Genomic DNA, 15,479 nt, shown 5'->3' with positions numbered 1-15,479 from the left:
CAATCCTGTAATATTCACGAAGAAAACCTTGTTTCTAATGCCGCTCAGAATATTCTCTAAGTAATATTGTACTCTAAATATTATTGACAGCCACTCCAAAGTGGTACCTTTAAGCTTTCAGTCCCTTTGTCCTTCTCATCGTAGAGTTTGAAAATAATATAGATAATAACTTTCATTCTGTTTATACTTAATATATGTAGAACCTATGCAGAGGTCAATCATATATTTTATTTATATCTCTGCTTACTGTATTGTAAATATCGATATCTGCAAAATTTATAAATTTTGGATGTTAATAAATAGAAGATTTTTTTTTTATTTCTCTTGGGTTCACATAAGCAGATAAGCTATCAATAATTTTCTTTTATACATTTACAAAATTGTTGAAAAATATTATACAAAGAGAAAAATATTAATTTCATAGTCTGAATATGTCTTCAGAAAAGTTTTATTCTTGCAGATTAATTGTCAAATTTCACAAATGCAATTTTACAGGACAACGTTGAGAAGTACCCGTATTCGTCAAAGTACGGTACTATGTTCATGCTTTATTATATGAGTTTTGATATCGTAAGAGGTTTCAGACAAAGAGGTCTCATATAACATCCTGTAATCTATTTAATTTATTTTTTGAAGTGACTATTCTCCGGGCAATATTTTGTATCTGTAGACGAAATTGGCGTCATTGAACGTATCAAACCTAATGTTTATTCGCGCCTTTCCTGTTATCAATTCTGTGAAAATAATATTAACGGTGAATGGGGCCAAAAAGAAGTATACATTGATTACTGTTAGAACTGTACATCGTTGGGATGGTTAGAAAGTTTTTGACGAATATACTTTCAACGTTATTAAAAAATAACGATTATATACGAAAGATATCATATTTATTTGTGAAAACAAGACCACTGATGATGGATATTTAAAATACTCAGTATGGGTGTATGGTCATCTAAAAATTCAACTATCAAATAAATAAAATTTTTTGTTGTTGTTATTCAGTACATCTTAAAATAATTATCCATTATTATTAACGACTATATCGGCTTGCATATCAGATAAGGAATTGCCATTTGCTTATGAGAATTACTATGGGGTCACTAGAAGTATTCAATGTAAGTTACTAGGAAAATCTTATGAATTGGCAAGCTCTAAGGTATCTGAATGAATTATGAATTATATAAAATTCGATAACATGAAAATTATTTCGCAAATCACGAAATCTTTTTGCTCTACATATTTCTGTTCTTATATCGGAAAATGTAGGAAACTCTCTGTGAATATAGGCACTTGAACACTAGAAGCGGTAAAGCAAGATGGATAATGTTTTTTTATGCGGACACAGTTGCATCAAACACGGAGTCAAAGATTTTGCATAAAAACAAGAAAACCAGTTAACTTTAGATTTAAACCCTTGACATATATAATCTTTTCACAAATTGGTTACTTTCAAACTCCCTTTACAGCTTCATTTTTAAATTTTGTTTTCATATTAAATCTAATATATTATATTTGAATATATTATGTTATATATTAGATCTATATATTATCTATATAATATATTCATAAATAGGAGCTTCATGATAAGTCAATCAATTGCAACCATTAACTGGTCTTATCTAAGTTGACTTTTGTCTGGTTCACAATATGGATCGAGACTTCGAAGCTATAGAAAATGAATTAAGTTCTGCAATTGAATTTCATACATTTGAGGTTACTTTCGCTTGATATAAATATAAACCAGACTATTTAAGAATAACGTCCTATATGGTAACAGAATTGGACGAAGCTTTGGCTAAGGATAATTAATTATCTATTTTTCTTTTTTTCAAATATTTTAATACAGCAATTAGCAGCGGTAATTTATTGCTAGTTCTATGTTAATTTTTAGAAGATTCAATAAAAAGCAAAATAAAATTCAAAAAAAAAAAAAAAAACTTTTGCTTGATTTCTACTGCAATTTTATTGCACTTAATTTCAGGCAACTGATTAGTTGCTTAGTAGTTGATTACAACAAAAATTTGCACACAAAAATGAAACTAAGCACAGAATCAACTATTTCGGTGATTCTCAGATTAGTACAAATTTGATTAATAGTGCTGCCAGTACCAAGTGTCGTAATAATAACTTAAAATGAACTTTAGTGTAGAAATTTGTTAGCTGTCTCTCTCACCTGTTTGAATTGTGTGTAAATAATTTTGCAATCACAAGTATGTTTCACTTTTGCTGCTGATGCGAGTGCTGCCAAGGCATTTACACACAACAAACTAATCAGATTACGCATTTTGGGTCGTTCAAGCAACTGATTAACATCAAAATGCTAAATTTTTTTTATATGAAGTTTTTGAATCAACTAAGCAACTAATCAGTTGCCTGAATACCCCTAATATCTTTTATGTCTATGGCAGTTATGTTCCGTTTAAAATTAAAGTCTTATTCGTCAAGACAGCACTGAAGCTGCTCTTCTCATTATTGAGATTGCTAATGAATATATCCATTTTATAATATTCGACGTTTCACAGTACATTAATAAGAAATTTATCCTATCGTCCATATACAGTACACGCTTGGTATTCGCGACTACCCATTATTGCGACGGCCCAGTTATTGCATCAGATTAATTTTTAGCATTGCAGGTTCTATTTTCGTGACTTTTACATATTATTTTTCTAATTGTAATTTATATATCTATTTTTCTAGTTTGATTGCAATGCTTTGCCACATTTTTTGTTTCAAGGTAAGCAGTAATAAGGGAAATCCCCACTCTTCCATTTAGAAAGAGCAAAGAAAATTTTGGAGTTTAATTTTATAAGTTTATATGTGTCTGTTGCGGTGTTTGTGGTGAATTATTTCCGAAGAAAGCAAATAGAATTATCAGAAACGGAAGCGGAGGATTTATATGACAATGACCACTGTCATATAAAGTAGACGACGCTAGTACACCAATTAACATATGTATACAATGGACTTTGGAAAATGAGAAGCCGACAACAGCAGTATATGAACTACGTGATTCAGCCGTTATTTCAAAAAATAATGAAATTAATGGGTTAAATGAAATTAGGGTTCGGTTATAGCGGAAATTCGGTTTCCGGGACAGCTCTGGTTTTTAATTAGTCGCGTGTATCGAGCATATCTAGCGTGCACTGTAGTAGTCAAAAGATGGCAATATAACTGTCCAAATACTTATTTTTAAAACTTTCTGTTTACTCTAGACTTTAGCTTATAGTGTAGATGGTTTAAAAAGCAAATACTTTCTATATTTACAAGGTATATCTTCAACTTCAGTCCTTAATACAAATTAAATTATATAATATCTCGTATAAAAAGAGAAAATACAAAGAAGGACTTTGATATGCAAATCCAAAAAAGAAGCAATTTTTGCGCTTAAGTACGCAACATTTCAGGCGTCAACAATGCAATTTTCCAACAAGTTTTTACTTTCAGTTCTTTAGAAACTAAAATTCTGAAAAGAGGGAACTGGAAGGTGGCAGGTGGCAAGTGGCAAGTCACGAGGATACGTTATTGTTTTCCTCAATTGTCAGACAACGTAAGCAAGGCTGGAGTGGAGGTATCTTTGGAATGCAAAAAATAACTTCTTTTGTGTGTTTTTTGAAATTTTATTTATTTATTTTGCAAAACAAGAAACACAAAAGCTCCGCACTAAACCACTTCGCAAATAGAAAAGGAAAATCAAGAGAAATCAGATTCGTTTCTATTGTGACATTAGTGTCAACATGGCACCTGTAAATAGTGCTTCACTAGGCAAGGATAAAAAAGGACTCGGTTATGTCGTATATATGTTGATTGTTGTGGTGAGTTTGTTTGTTTTTTCCCTACGCCGTTGCCATTTGAAAATAAAAATATTTACATAACTCGTAAATGTTGAACACGGATTTGCGAGCTGAGTAAAAAGAGTTAATTTGATTTCAAGATTCGTTTTTCTGGAACGAGTGTTTAACCTGAAAAGCGATTTCAAGTTTTTGTTAGCACATAAGAAATAAATTGCTTGTAAGTCTTTATTGCTTTTAAGTGAATTTAATAAAGCGGAAAAGGACATAAAAATTTATATTTACCCTTCACAATTGAATTAAAATACTATTAAAGAAAAAAAACTTGTTTATTGGCTTACTAAATCGCAATGAATTTGAAGTACATTAAAATAAATTCTTATAGAGAATATTAAAAAAAATTCCTACCGAAGGGATCAGAATTACAATAATACATATTATATATTAAAGTATATTTATACTTATTCATAAAATTTTAAATATTTAAAAATATTTTTGAATTAGTCTCAGGACTGACTTAATATAACAGTAATTTCCATTTAATACACTATTTTTCATTAACTGCTATTATTTATTCAGTTAATTTAATTCAATGACTCAAAAATACCAATTGATTATAAATAAATTTACAAATATTGTGACTAATATAATCACATTAAGATGGGTTGATATGAGAGGGTATCGCTTAAGATTTATGTGAACGAAGTAGGAAGCTGCAGAAGAGGGCGACCAAGAAAACGTTGGAAAGGTAGTGCGCAGCAGGATTTAGAAGAAATGAACATAAGAAATTGGAAACAAAAGCAAAAAACAGAGAAGAAATGGAAGTAAGTTGTTAAACAGGCTTAGGTCCTACATGGACTACATAGTCACGGACGATACTGATGAATATAATCACAACTACTTTTGGCACACACTCCTCAACTCGACGTCTTATTCAAATTTAGACTTTAGGCAACTTTTGTTGTTTATCCATAGCTTTAGAACTAATGCATAATATACGACATATATAATATGCATAAACAACAGCTATAAAAATATTCTAAACTTTATGAATTCACATATAAAGGATATTATTTAATGTTTTGCATGGAAGTTTTGCATGTTGTCCAGTTATACGGTCGGGTTAGAGAAATACACAACAAACGTTAAAAACTTCTAACCAAATTTCTATTTAAAGTTTTTAGGTATGTAATCAAATCTATATAAATCAAATCTATATATGAGGTGTTATTGAAAAGTATTGAGAATTTTCAATTGGTCGAAAATTATTTTACATACTAATATTTATTTTATCGGTTTGAAAGCAGTTCTTCTACGATATTATACAAATAATTTCTAACTTGGGCGAAACTGTTGGAGAGTCTTTTCTGATATAGTATTTAGCTCCTTATGCAATTTTACCTTCAATTCGTTTATTTCTGAACAACGTTGTCTTTTAAGTGTACTTTTATACTTGCAAAATACAAAAGAGTTCCAAAATGCCAAGTCCGATGAATAATGTTGCTATGTTCTTAGACGAACTGTTGATTATATAACTCGCTTCATGTTCAACACAAACTTAGAAGTTGATTTGCATTAGTTTTATGACTTCCCTATTTGTTCAAATCTTTATTACTGTAATGGTAATTTAGCTATTACCAAGTAAAATCCATTTAATTTCTTCTACGTTCTCATCATTGCCATATTAGAATGGAATACTCTAATGCACGTCTCCATCATATGTTTTGGAATGCAAAAAATAATGCTTCTCGCTAATAAAAGAAACAAACATACAACAAATATATGGTAGCCTCAGTCGTCGTTGCAAAAGTTAAGTTGGTTCAAACGAACTGTGATGGATCCGCAAAGAGTTTCGTAGTGTGGTATTCATCTATGTGGTGATAGTGCAACCAATGGCAAAAAACTCGATTTTTTAAACAATATATATGGTAGAGCACACAATTTCAAAATTCTCGTTACTTTTTTTAACATATCTTGTATTATTTCAACACGCTGTGGTCGCATAAATATTTTCCTCAAATTTTTAACCAAGATATCGTATTCGTAATAGTGTGTACATGAAAGAACATAGAAACTGTAATGAAACCCTGTTTTTTGCAGATCCATTCAGAACAGCAGTTCAGTAATAGGAATATTTTAATAGTATGGGTTTTAGCTCAGTTTAGTAGCTCAGTTTAAAGGAAGATTACGTGAAAACAATGTGTGACAGAGAAAACGTTCTTAAAGTTATATCTATTATGTTGAGGCTAGTTGAGTCAGTGCACCTGAGCACTTTTACTCTCTATTAACTGCGAGGTTTCTTCAAAACTCCTCTTTGCGCCTTCACTAGATTATTGTTTATCACTTCATTAGACTAAGCATTAATTGGTATTAATATTTAAAATAAAATATTATTTTTAGGACTTACAAAAAGTTATAGATAGATAAGTAAAAAATAGAAAATTGACAATTTACACATTAATAATTACAATAACAGTCAAATATTATTTATTTAATAAACTGTCAAGGGAAAAAACGTTTTGATAAAAGATTTTAGAAAAGACTTCAATAAAGACAGAGAAACTACAGCATTAGCATAATCTGTAATAAAAATCATGGAAAACCCAATAAAAAAAGATTTGGAAAGATAACTGTTCATTAGACAAAAATATAAGCAAATGCACTGATGCTTATTAGTTGTCAAAAGTATTTACACACATTTTTTTAGCTCTCTCTCTCTCTCTCTCTCTCTCTCTCTCTCTCTCTTCCCGCCTTCTCAAATAGTTTTTAAAATAATATATCAACGGTGCATACCTTGTACCATCTTTGAAAATGAATTACATATATTAGTTTTCGCAACAAACAGTCCATTGACCGTACGGTTTACCAAGACGGTATCGTGACGGTAGTAATAAGTACTGAGCTTGTTCCGCAGAAATATTCCTACTATTCTGGATAAAGTGCAAGTAATTTGCTCTGCTGATTGCTGTCTTCCTTTCATTTGATTTTGATGTAGAAAATGAAACTAAGCAAGATGCACTAGACATTTAATGCTCAAATTGGTAATATTAAAACCAATAACATCCAGACTCAGTTTAAGTGATGTTGTGTGTTTTTAAGCAAAACTTTTTACTTTATGTAAAACCATGCCGCTTGCTGGCTTTTCGACCAGAGAACTGCGCAGACACAAGCAGTTCAACTACAAGGCTGAACTTTTGCTATAAGCTACTAAATATAGCCTTTTTTACGTAAGCACATAGTTATTGATTGCAAGCAATATAATTCCTATTGAATTTCTTACAAGCTGCTTCCATTATAAGCATAGGTCTTACACCATGAACTCCTATAACGCCTTATCAGCAAACTAAGACTAAAATTAGTTCTATAAGGAACTATCGGAAATTCTATCGGCGGTACCTCAACATTTTTACTGACATTAATTGCTATAGCACCCTCCAGAATAGGTTATTCCGGGAGAACCGTCTGTTTGCAAAAAAATTTACTTACTAAATTTGCTATTGAAACCAAAAAATATTTGAAATATATTAAATCACGGAAATAATGAGAATAAAATTATAAGATGATATATGGTATAATGTAGCCATATTTAATCTATAATAAACTTCATTCAAGTTATAATGAAATTAAAAAAAAAACTTCACGTAACACGCTTCCCTTATTTTATCAAAAAAATTAAATATGTTTATATGTTTTATAAAAAAATATTTAAAAACATTTTTAAAACAAAAGAGACTTACAAAAGAAAGAAAGACGACTTACTGTGTTATTAATTATAATTTCAATAAATATTTTATTCTTTTAATATTTAAAATATTATACTGAATGTTTCACACTTTTACCAAGAATGTTAAAATAAGAATTAATTTACCGTCTTTAGTGCTGCCACCTTCGAAAACAAATAAAAATATGAATAAGGAACTGACAATGGTTAACCCGTCCAACTAAAAGCTCCATCCATCATGACTGCCAAACAACAATATTACGTTATATGACTGATTTATCAGAATTAAGACATATTTTTGATAGCGGTGTAAACGAATATAACTTAAATGTGTAGAGAATTGAATCAAATTTATTTAAATACTTCAATTTAATTTTAAAATAGAAATGGCTACTTTTTTATTATTAATTAATATATATTATTTTATTTTATTATGTTAACTTCATTAATTCATGATTGAATACACTTCTTAAGCATTAAAACATTTTACATATCAAACGTTCTGGTAAACAAGCGATTCGTCTAGGGTTCACTTTATCACACTAAAGAACTTAAACCGCGCCATCGCAACTCCGTCTCGGTTAGCGCTATTGAACCAGGTTCTTAACGCATATAGTATTGAATATATCTCAATATAAAAACACTGCAATAGTAGACTGCTTGTTCTGATAGCTAATTCAAGATTAATTTGAAAATGTGGTACAAGGCATGTACCGTTAGAATCTTTTTTCGAAAGCTATATAAGATGGAAAATATATGGTTACCTGAAGTAAATTACTTCGTTCGCAAAGTTTAGTTTTTTCATATCTAAGTCAATTTATTAGAGATTTTAAGAGAGATAGTTGTTAAGAGATAGTTGGCAGTATCATCATCAGTGGAAAATTCTATGTTTATGCCAGATGCGAGGCGTCGAATGGTTAATGAACACCTTCACAAAGCTTCCTTTTCAGATTTCTTTTTTATTAGGTAAATAATCTCGCTATTTTGCTAGTTAACATTTTTTATAATAGCTTTTCCAAATAAATTAACATAAACACAAAATGTACAATACAAACAAAATCACACATATGTTAGTTACACCCAACATTACTTATAATTAATAAAAGAGAAAACACATTCCTCTTAAAATATACTAAGGTTCAGAATAAAAACTGCACCGCGCTCCTTACAAAGCATGCAAATGAAATAACATTCACATTGGGACTATGTTCAATATTGAATACACAACACAAAACATACAAACAAATATAAAAATAATAGAGAAAACAAGCCCCGCAAAATATGTACGTAAAATAATCATAACTCTTAAATTAATGCGTGCGAGAGGTTCAATAAAAAAGTGAACCTCCAATGTTATGCAAAGTAAATACAAAAGAGAATAGAAATGACTGAGTGAAAATCGCTTTACATTTGACGAGAGGTTCAACCGACCAAATTGAACCCCAAGTTCATATAAAGCGTGCAAATACAATCAAAGTCACGGTTGCCGTTTTATATGGGCAAATGGTTCAATAAAAAAACTGAACCGCTCATAGTAAATACAAAGTAAAAGAGTAAATGAATGCATGAGAGTTTCTTACTCTTATGTTGAGGTTGGAAATAAACCAAAAACAAAGTCATTATTGCAATTTATACTAGCAAATGATAAAAGTAAAAAAAAAATTAAAGAAATTTGAAGTGAAAAATAATATTTAGAAATGGATAAATGTGTGATTAAAGATTTGATTCAGATATCTTTTCTTAAACGATCTTTTGAAAAAAAGATTAATTTTAATTCATAAAATGAATAGACCAACTCCAGATATGAAGAATTTGGTACCTGATGTAAAAACGTCGAAATCTGTGGTAAGCCGACGTTTTCCTACAGCTATTTACCATAAAAACCAGTGGATCACAGGCTGCGAACATTTAAATAAATTGTTTTGATGGTCTTGTATGCTATTTGCTTGTAGAAAGGACAAAACTTTGAAGTAGAGGGAATACGTTATAGTTGAAATTCTGTTTTGATCAAATTGTGAACAAAAATAACTGTTGTGCAAAATGCAATATATGTTAACATATATCTAACAAAGATGTTATCGACAAAAATTTATCGGTGCGCCTTTTATGATTTTTTGCTTTATTAAAATAATGTTTGCAGTTTACAGTTTACATGTAAAATGTTTACATTGAGTAATATGTGATATACTTAATGCATTACGATTTGTGATGTGATTAGTAATACTTATACTATGTTTACATTACGAACTTTTGTGAACGAACTTTGCTAAAGTTGATTTAGCGTTTACATGATCGTTTCAGGTGTTCATTTTGACAGTTGCTGTTTTTGTTATCTTTTGTTTACATTTGTTTTGTTTACATTTGGATACTTGTGAATATTGTTTTTCTTTACTATATATTTTGATGAAAATTATGGATCAAAATATTATTAGATTGTTCTGCATTGAACAAAATAAAATTCTCAATAATAATTAAATTACATACGAATAAAGCGTCGTAAAATAATTGCCAAAATATTGCAATTAATAGCGGCAAATAAATATAGAATATTTTACAATTTCTCAGTCTAAGAAAAATTGCATATAATGAACAGAATGAAACAAACTCAGCAAATAATAATTAACAATTTTGTTAAAAACTTGTATAAAAGTTTAAAATATCAGAAATGTATTTGTAAATTATTAAAGACTTTCATTAAAAATCAATTTCATTCAGAACTATTCATCACATTTTTTATTTTGGTAATCCGAATTCGAGATTAAACACTGTAGTAATAAAAGAAAATCATTTTAATAACAAAAGTTTCTATAAACATAATTGTTGTAATATTTCCACCGAGAGTAAGAGTTGGTGACATCGTGATTAATTGGGAGGATAGCATTAAATACTTAGGTATCACGTTTGATAAGCGATTCACTTGGCATAAGCATATACAAGTCAAAGAAAGCAGTTGCGCTAAAACACTACAATGCTTACAACCACTTTTCAAACACAACAACCTTAGCGTGAAGAACAGAAAACTGATCTTTAGCCAGATAATTAGACCAGCATTACTTTATGGGTGTGTCGCGTATAGCAAAGCTGTCGACTCTACTGTACAAAAGGTACAAGTCGCTCAAAGTCAGGCTCTCCGAAGGCTCTTCAAAGTGCCTTGGTACATCCGCACATACGATATGCTAAGAGACCTTAGAATAGACCCGATAAAAAAATACATAAGGGACAGAGCCGTGAACTTATATGCGAAAATTGACAGGCTATCCTACTTACCACTATCTAATCTTAGAGTAATCACTCTCCGCACGGGGAGGTACGCAGATCTTAGATCAATCACTGAATAATCATGATGCTTATAGGCAATACATAAATTAGTCAATGAGATGGGTGGAACCCTGTAGTACCCCCAGCTATCAAAGAGTAAAAGTGCCCAGTTGCGCTGACTCGAAAAAAAGGATCAACATACATTTCCTTTTTTATATGCAACTTTCTTTATAACATATAGGTACAGAAAGTTTCTTTCTACTGAACACCACTTGCATTCAACTTATTGTTGTTATGTTGTTTATCTATCTAAAGTCTGTTTTATATAAAACAATAAGATAATTAATAAATAAATTCCCCTTAATGAGTATGATTGATGTGTATGTTTGATAAATAATTTTTTTTAATTAGTTTAAACAAATATATAGGCTTTTGTATAAACTGAATAACATACTAAAGGTATTCAAAGATGTTCTACAACTAATTGCATTTGGTATAATGAATAATTTTATTGAAGGTGTTTTATACTAAAAAATACTAAAAAATTCAATATTTCAAATATTTTTTTTCTAAATCGACAAAACGATAAAAATCACAATATATGCAGTTATATGAAGTTATTTTTATTTAAGACTGTAAGGAATTATTATTAATAATATTAAATACACAATATTAAATGCTTACTGGATTTCTAAACTGTTCATTAACTTGTTTAATAACTTTCAGCATTTCATCCAATTTATTTGATAAAGAATCTGGATTAAAATCAGTTAAGCCCAACATGCTACCAAATTGCGATATAGGTGGAGCAATTTTCATTTTTAAACGCATTAATTTTCCCAGACCTTCCTCGATGACTTGTGGAAATGATAAGAGACGTGACGTGTGATCTGTGGGAACAGTGATAAAGCGTGGACTTGCCTTTGCGGAAACCGAATTGCCGCACACTAAGTCTTTTGTGGCGTTCCAGGGACTCGTGCAAGATGTTGTCCATGACAGATTCCAAGGTTTCCCCGAGTTCGTCCAACATGCATATTGGTCGGTACACTGTTGGATCCTGCGGTTCTTTCCCTGGTTTAAGGCATAAGACCAGATCTTGCTTTTTCCAAGGGCTTGGAAAAACTCCTTCCTCCGCGCATTTGGTAAACAAGTTTGCAAATACGTTTGGGTCAGCTTTAATTGCCGCAATAATAGCAACGCTAGGGATACCATCTGGGCCAGAAGTGTTGTTGTTCTTCATCCGATTTTATAACCAATCGGGGACGGAGAAAAACACCCTGTCATCCGTCGATGGCAAGCTTCCTCTAATCCTTGCGGGTGACTTTAATGCTTGGACTTCTTTTTTGGGGTAGCTGTCACATCAACTCCAGACGAAGAGTGGTCTTAGAGTATTTCTCTCAACTAGATTTTGTGCTGCTAAATATTGGCGAACAAACGTTTGACTTGACGTTTGCTCACGATGTTTGCGATGTGCTCGGTTCATGGTAGTAGAGCACCTCAACCTACGGATCCGTTGGTAATTGACCGATGAAGAAAAACACCCTGTCGTGCGTCGATGGCATGGTGTTTTTCGAACACCCACGAACCACGAACCGAGCACATCGCAAACATCATGAGCAAACGTTACCCCAAAAAGTAGACCAAGGATTAAAGTCACCCACAAGGATTAGAGGAGACTTGTCATTGGCTTCTGCCAGGATTTCGGAGAGTAGTTGCTCAAATTCCTTTAAGTCCAGACTAGGTGAAGCGTAGCAGAAGAACAAGAAGATCTCTTCTACCTTGACCAAAGTAAAAAAGCGTCGCTTAGCTGTAGTAGAGCATTGGAGGTGTACAAAATCCGCGAGTAGTTTCTTACATCATGAAAGAAACTCTCTTGTTCACATAAGAGAGCTATATCCATATTTTGCTCATAAGCCGTATGAAACAACAGGTCCTGTGTCGTCCTGCAGTGATTCAGATTGATTTATACAATTCTCATTTACGTAATTTTTCTGCCGCCTTCTTGTACTCCGGGCAGCTCGCGTTTCCAACGGCGTGCTTTTCTCCATAAAGGATACATTTGCTGTCCTTACTGCACGTAGCAGCAAAGTGACCTTCTTCATCACATCTCCGGCAAAACTAACTACTACGTTTTGGCGGTCCTGCAAAAACGCTTGACCGAATCGACCAGGTATTTACCATAAGTGATTTGTTCATCCTTATGGTCCTAAGTATATCCGTGTAACTTTTCTTCGCAGTCGATGCGATAATGATTGCATCCGGCTTGGGTGGCATACGCGGTTTCTTTTTTGTTTTGACCTTTTTCCACTTTTGTACTTAAGTAACTTTTTTCTGAGGAGGCTTTTCAAGTTTCTTTGCAGGTACGGGGTAAATGGCGGTGACGGTTGCATCATCCTTTGCTCTTGCTGTTAAGCCTTCCGCCTTTGTCTTGCCTTTCCTTAGGCGTTTTTTTCCAGTTTGCCCAACGAGAGTACCTTAAGTAGGTGAGTCGTTGTCTCTTAGCGTCTATTGCTTTTTTCAACCAGGGGCAGGTTTGGGAGCAACAGTCTGACTGGATCGCCTCCCTTGCAACCTTACCTTGAAATTCGATCGCTGCCTTTGTAAAGAAGTCTGATGCCATCGATCATATCTCTCATCGGTTGATAGATAGCCCTGTGTCCTTTCCATCCGATTGTGTCTCATTCACCATTTCAATGAGAGATCAAATCTTACTTCTCAGGCTAAGGAAAGCATTTCCTAAAGTCTTTATAAACACCTGAAACGTTGTCGTTGGTGCTATCCCTTGGGGAATGCACGTTTTAGCGACGGTAATCCTTGGCGATTTTAGAAACGAGTCTACAACATCCGCAGTGCCCTTGCCTAAGTCTATGCTGTCAGCTTCGTAGGGCACGCTATCAGTATCTTTCTCCTCCATTGTTGTTGTTTTTGTAGTTGGTTTTGTTTTTGCTGTATTAATTTTGTTTGGTTCCCATTTGAATTCGTTGTTGTTCATTAAATGTGCAGTCACCTTTTTGATCCCATAGTTGTCTTTGAATGGAACTCCCTGCACCTCCTTATGAGAATATACGTTCAGAGTCGGACCAGTGTTAGTAAAGACTATATTTAACTGACTCATACTCAACTGTAGCACAAAGTTAATAGTGTCAGTGTAAGAGCGTTTCTCGTGGTCTGCCAGGGTTTAAACGTCTTAATGATCGTTGCCAATGCGCCTGCTCAGTGTCGGCATGATACCGGGATTTTAGTCATCTCTTACGACAGGCATACCTTGCCTAGGGAATGTTCTAACCCCATCACTGCAAGGTGTACGTCATTATAGCGTGTTTTTATGCTATTGGCATACCCTAATAAGAAATGATTTGGTGTGTGCAGCTTCTGTTTGCTGTGCGTCAAAGGAACATCTGTAAGCAGTCGACAATTAATAATATTTTCAGCTTCAATTAATGCTGCACTCAATGTTTCCACCTTCGGCGCTTTTTTTCTAATTGTCTTAAAAAAAGACGTTTAACTATTTTTATAAGACGCTCCCAGTAACCAACTGCACTAAGATTCTGTGAGCAATTGAATATCCATTCAATTTCAAGTTGAGTGGCTTGTTTACGCATACCTTTAACATAACAAACTGTTCATCACTACCTAATTTTTTTGTGTGCCAATGAAGTTCATGCCATTATCACTACACATTCTGACTGGCGTAACACCATGGTTAATAAAGTTACCGTAACATAATAGGAATGCATCTGTTGATAAGCTATTTACGATGTCTATATGCACGGCACATTCTGTTAAACATGTGAATATGACAGTCCAGCGCTTTTCACGGCGATGACCAATAGCCACGTGTAATGGTTCAAAGAGGTCGACTGGGAGCTGACCTATTAACTCTGGTGCTGGCTTGGCGGCTTCAACGCAGCATTCCATACAATTGCATTGGACTGATTTAAAAATGCCTTGGCACCAATTACCCAGAACATTTTCCATACGGCGTTGATAATTGTAGCTTGATTTTGATGTTTGTAGGCAACATGATAATATTTTATTATCTTTTCGAAGGACATGATGCTTCGTCAATGTAATAGTACGTCGAGCTTCAATAGGCAGATATAATAATATCTTCATTGTCAACACATGGCGTTAATTTTTATGGCTTACATATTTTGGAAAAAGGTTGTTGAAGTTTGAGTAGACTTTTCTTCTCCGAAAAATAACTGTCATGCACCAGCCTATAAGGATGGAAATTTTTTCCAATTTCCAACCTACATGTAACCAGTGATTATAATTGGTTAATTTTTATTTAATATATTAAATGCAAACAACTTACCAAAAACACATCCCCGCATTCACGCAACTCCGCCAATGATTTAAGCTAAAAATACATAAATGTATATGCAAAAGTAACATAAAATATATTTAAATAAATAAATAATACACGTACCTTAATTGTTTATTATTTATATTTATACTGTAACGGCCAAAATTTTGTCAACCAAAAATTTGATCGTTACAACATCGTGGGTATAGCTGCCTACACAATAAAAGAAACACTCACTTGAATATATATAATCGACGGTTCCTATATTGAAAAAAACAAAATAAAATTTGTTAAGTACGGATAAGCACATTAACTTAACCAACTCACCGCAGCCTCCCGCGATACACGCCACACCAAAAACACAACGGGCCACTCCACAACAACAGAACTCCAACACTGG

The 15,479-nt window shown here is 32.7% G+C and overlaps 1 protein-coding gene across 1 annotated transcript; it reads right to left on the bottom strand.

Annotated features, from left to right (window-relative positions):
• Nucleotides 1-11,397: 11,397 nt before the first annotated feature.
• Nucleotides 11,398-13,684, bottom strand: LOC119666689 (ATPase GET3-like). Its single transcript, XM_038075971.1, has 3 exons — nt 13,483-13,684; nt 11,455-11,723; nt 11,398-11,403 (listed from the first exon to the last, which is right to left on the bottom strand). The coding sequence occupies exons 1-3, from the start codon at nt 13,682-13,684 to the stop codon at nt 11,398-11,400; spliced, it is 477 nt and encodes a 158-aa protein (XP_037931899.1).
• Nucleotides 13,685-15,479: the final 1,795 nt, after the last annotated feature.

Source organism: Teleopsis dalmanni, chromosome 1, assembly GCF_002237135.1.
Source record: "Teleopsis dalmanni isolate 2A chromosome 1, ASM223713v2, whole genome shotgun sequence".
Lineage (NCBI taxonomy): Eukaryota > Metazoa > Arthropoda > Insecta > Diptera > Diopsidae > Teleopsis > Teleopsis dalmanni.
The sequence above is the reverse complement of the archived record's forward strand: the minus strand, read 5'-3'. Positions and strand labels throughout refer to the sequence as shown.

Bases quoted from the DNA above. Each gene is read 5' to 3' on its own strand.
- LOC119666689 (XM_038075971.1), bottom strand. From the start codon at position 13,684: ATGGAGGAGAAAGATACTGATAGCGTGCCCTACGAAGCTGACAGCATA. The intron at 11,724-13,482 runs GTAAGATTTGAT...ACGCCACAAAAG, and splicing joins TGCTTTCCTTAGCCTGAGAA to ACTTAGTGTGCGGCAATTCG.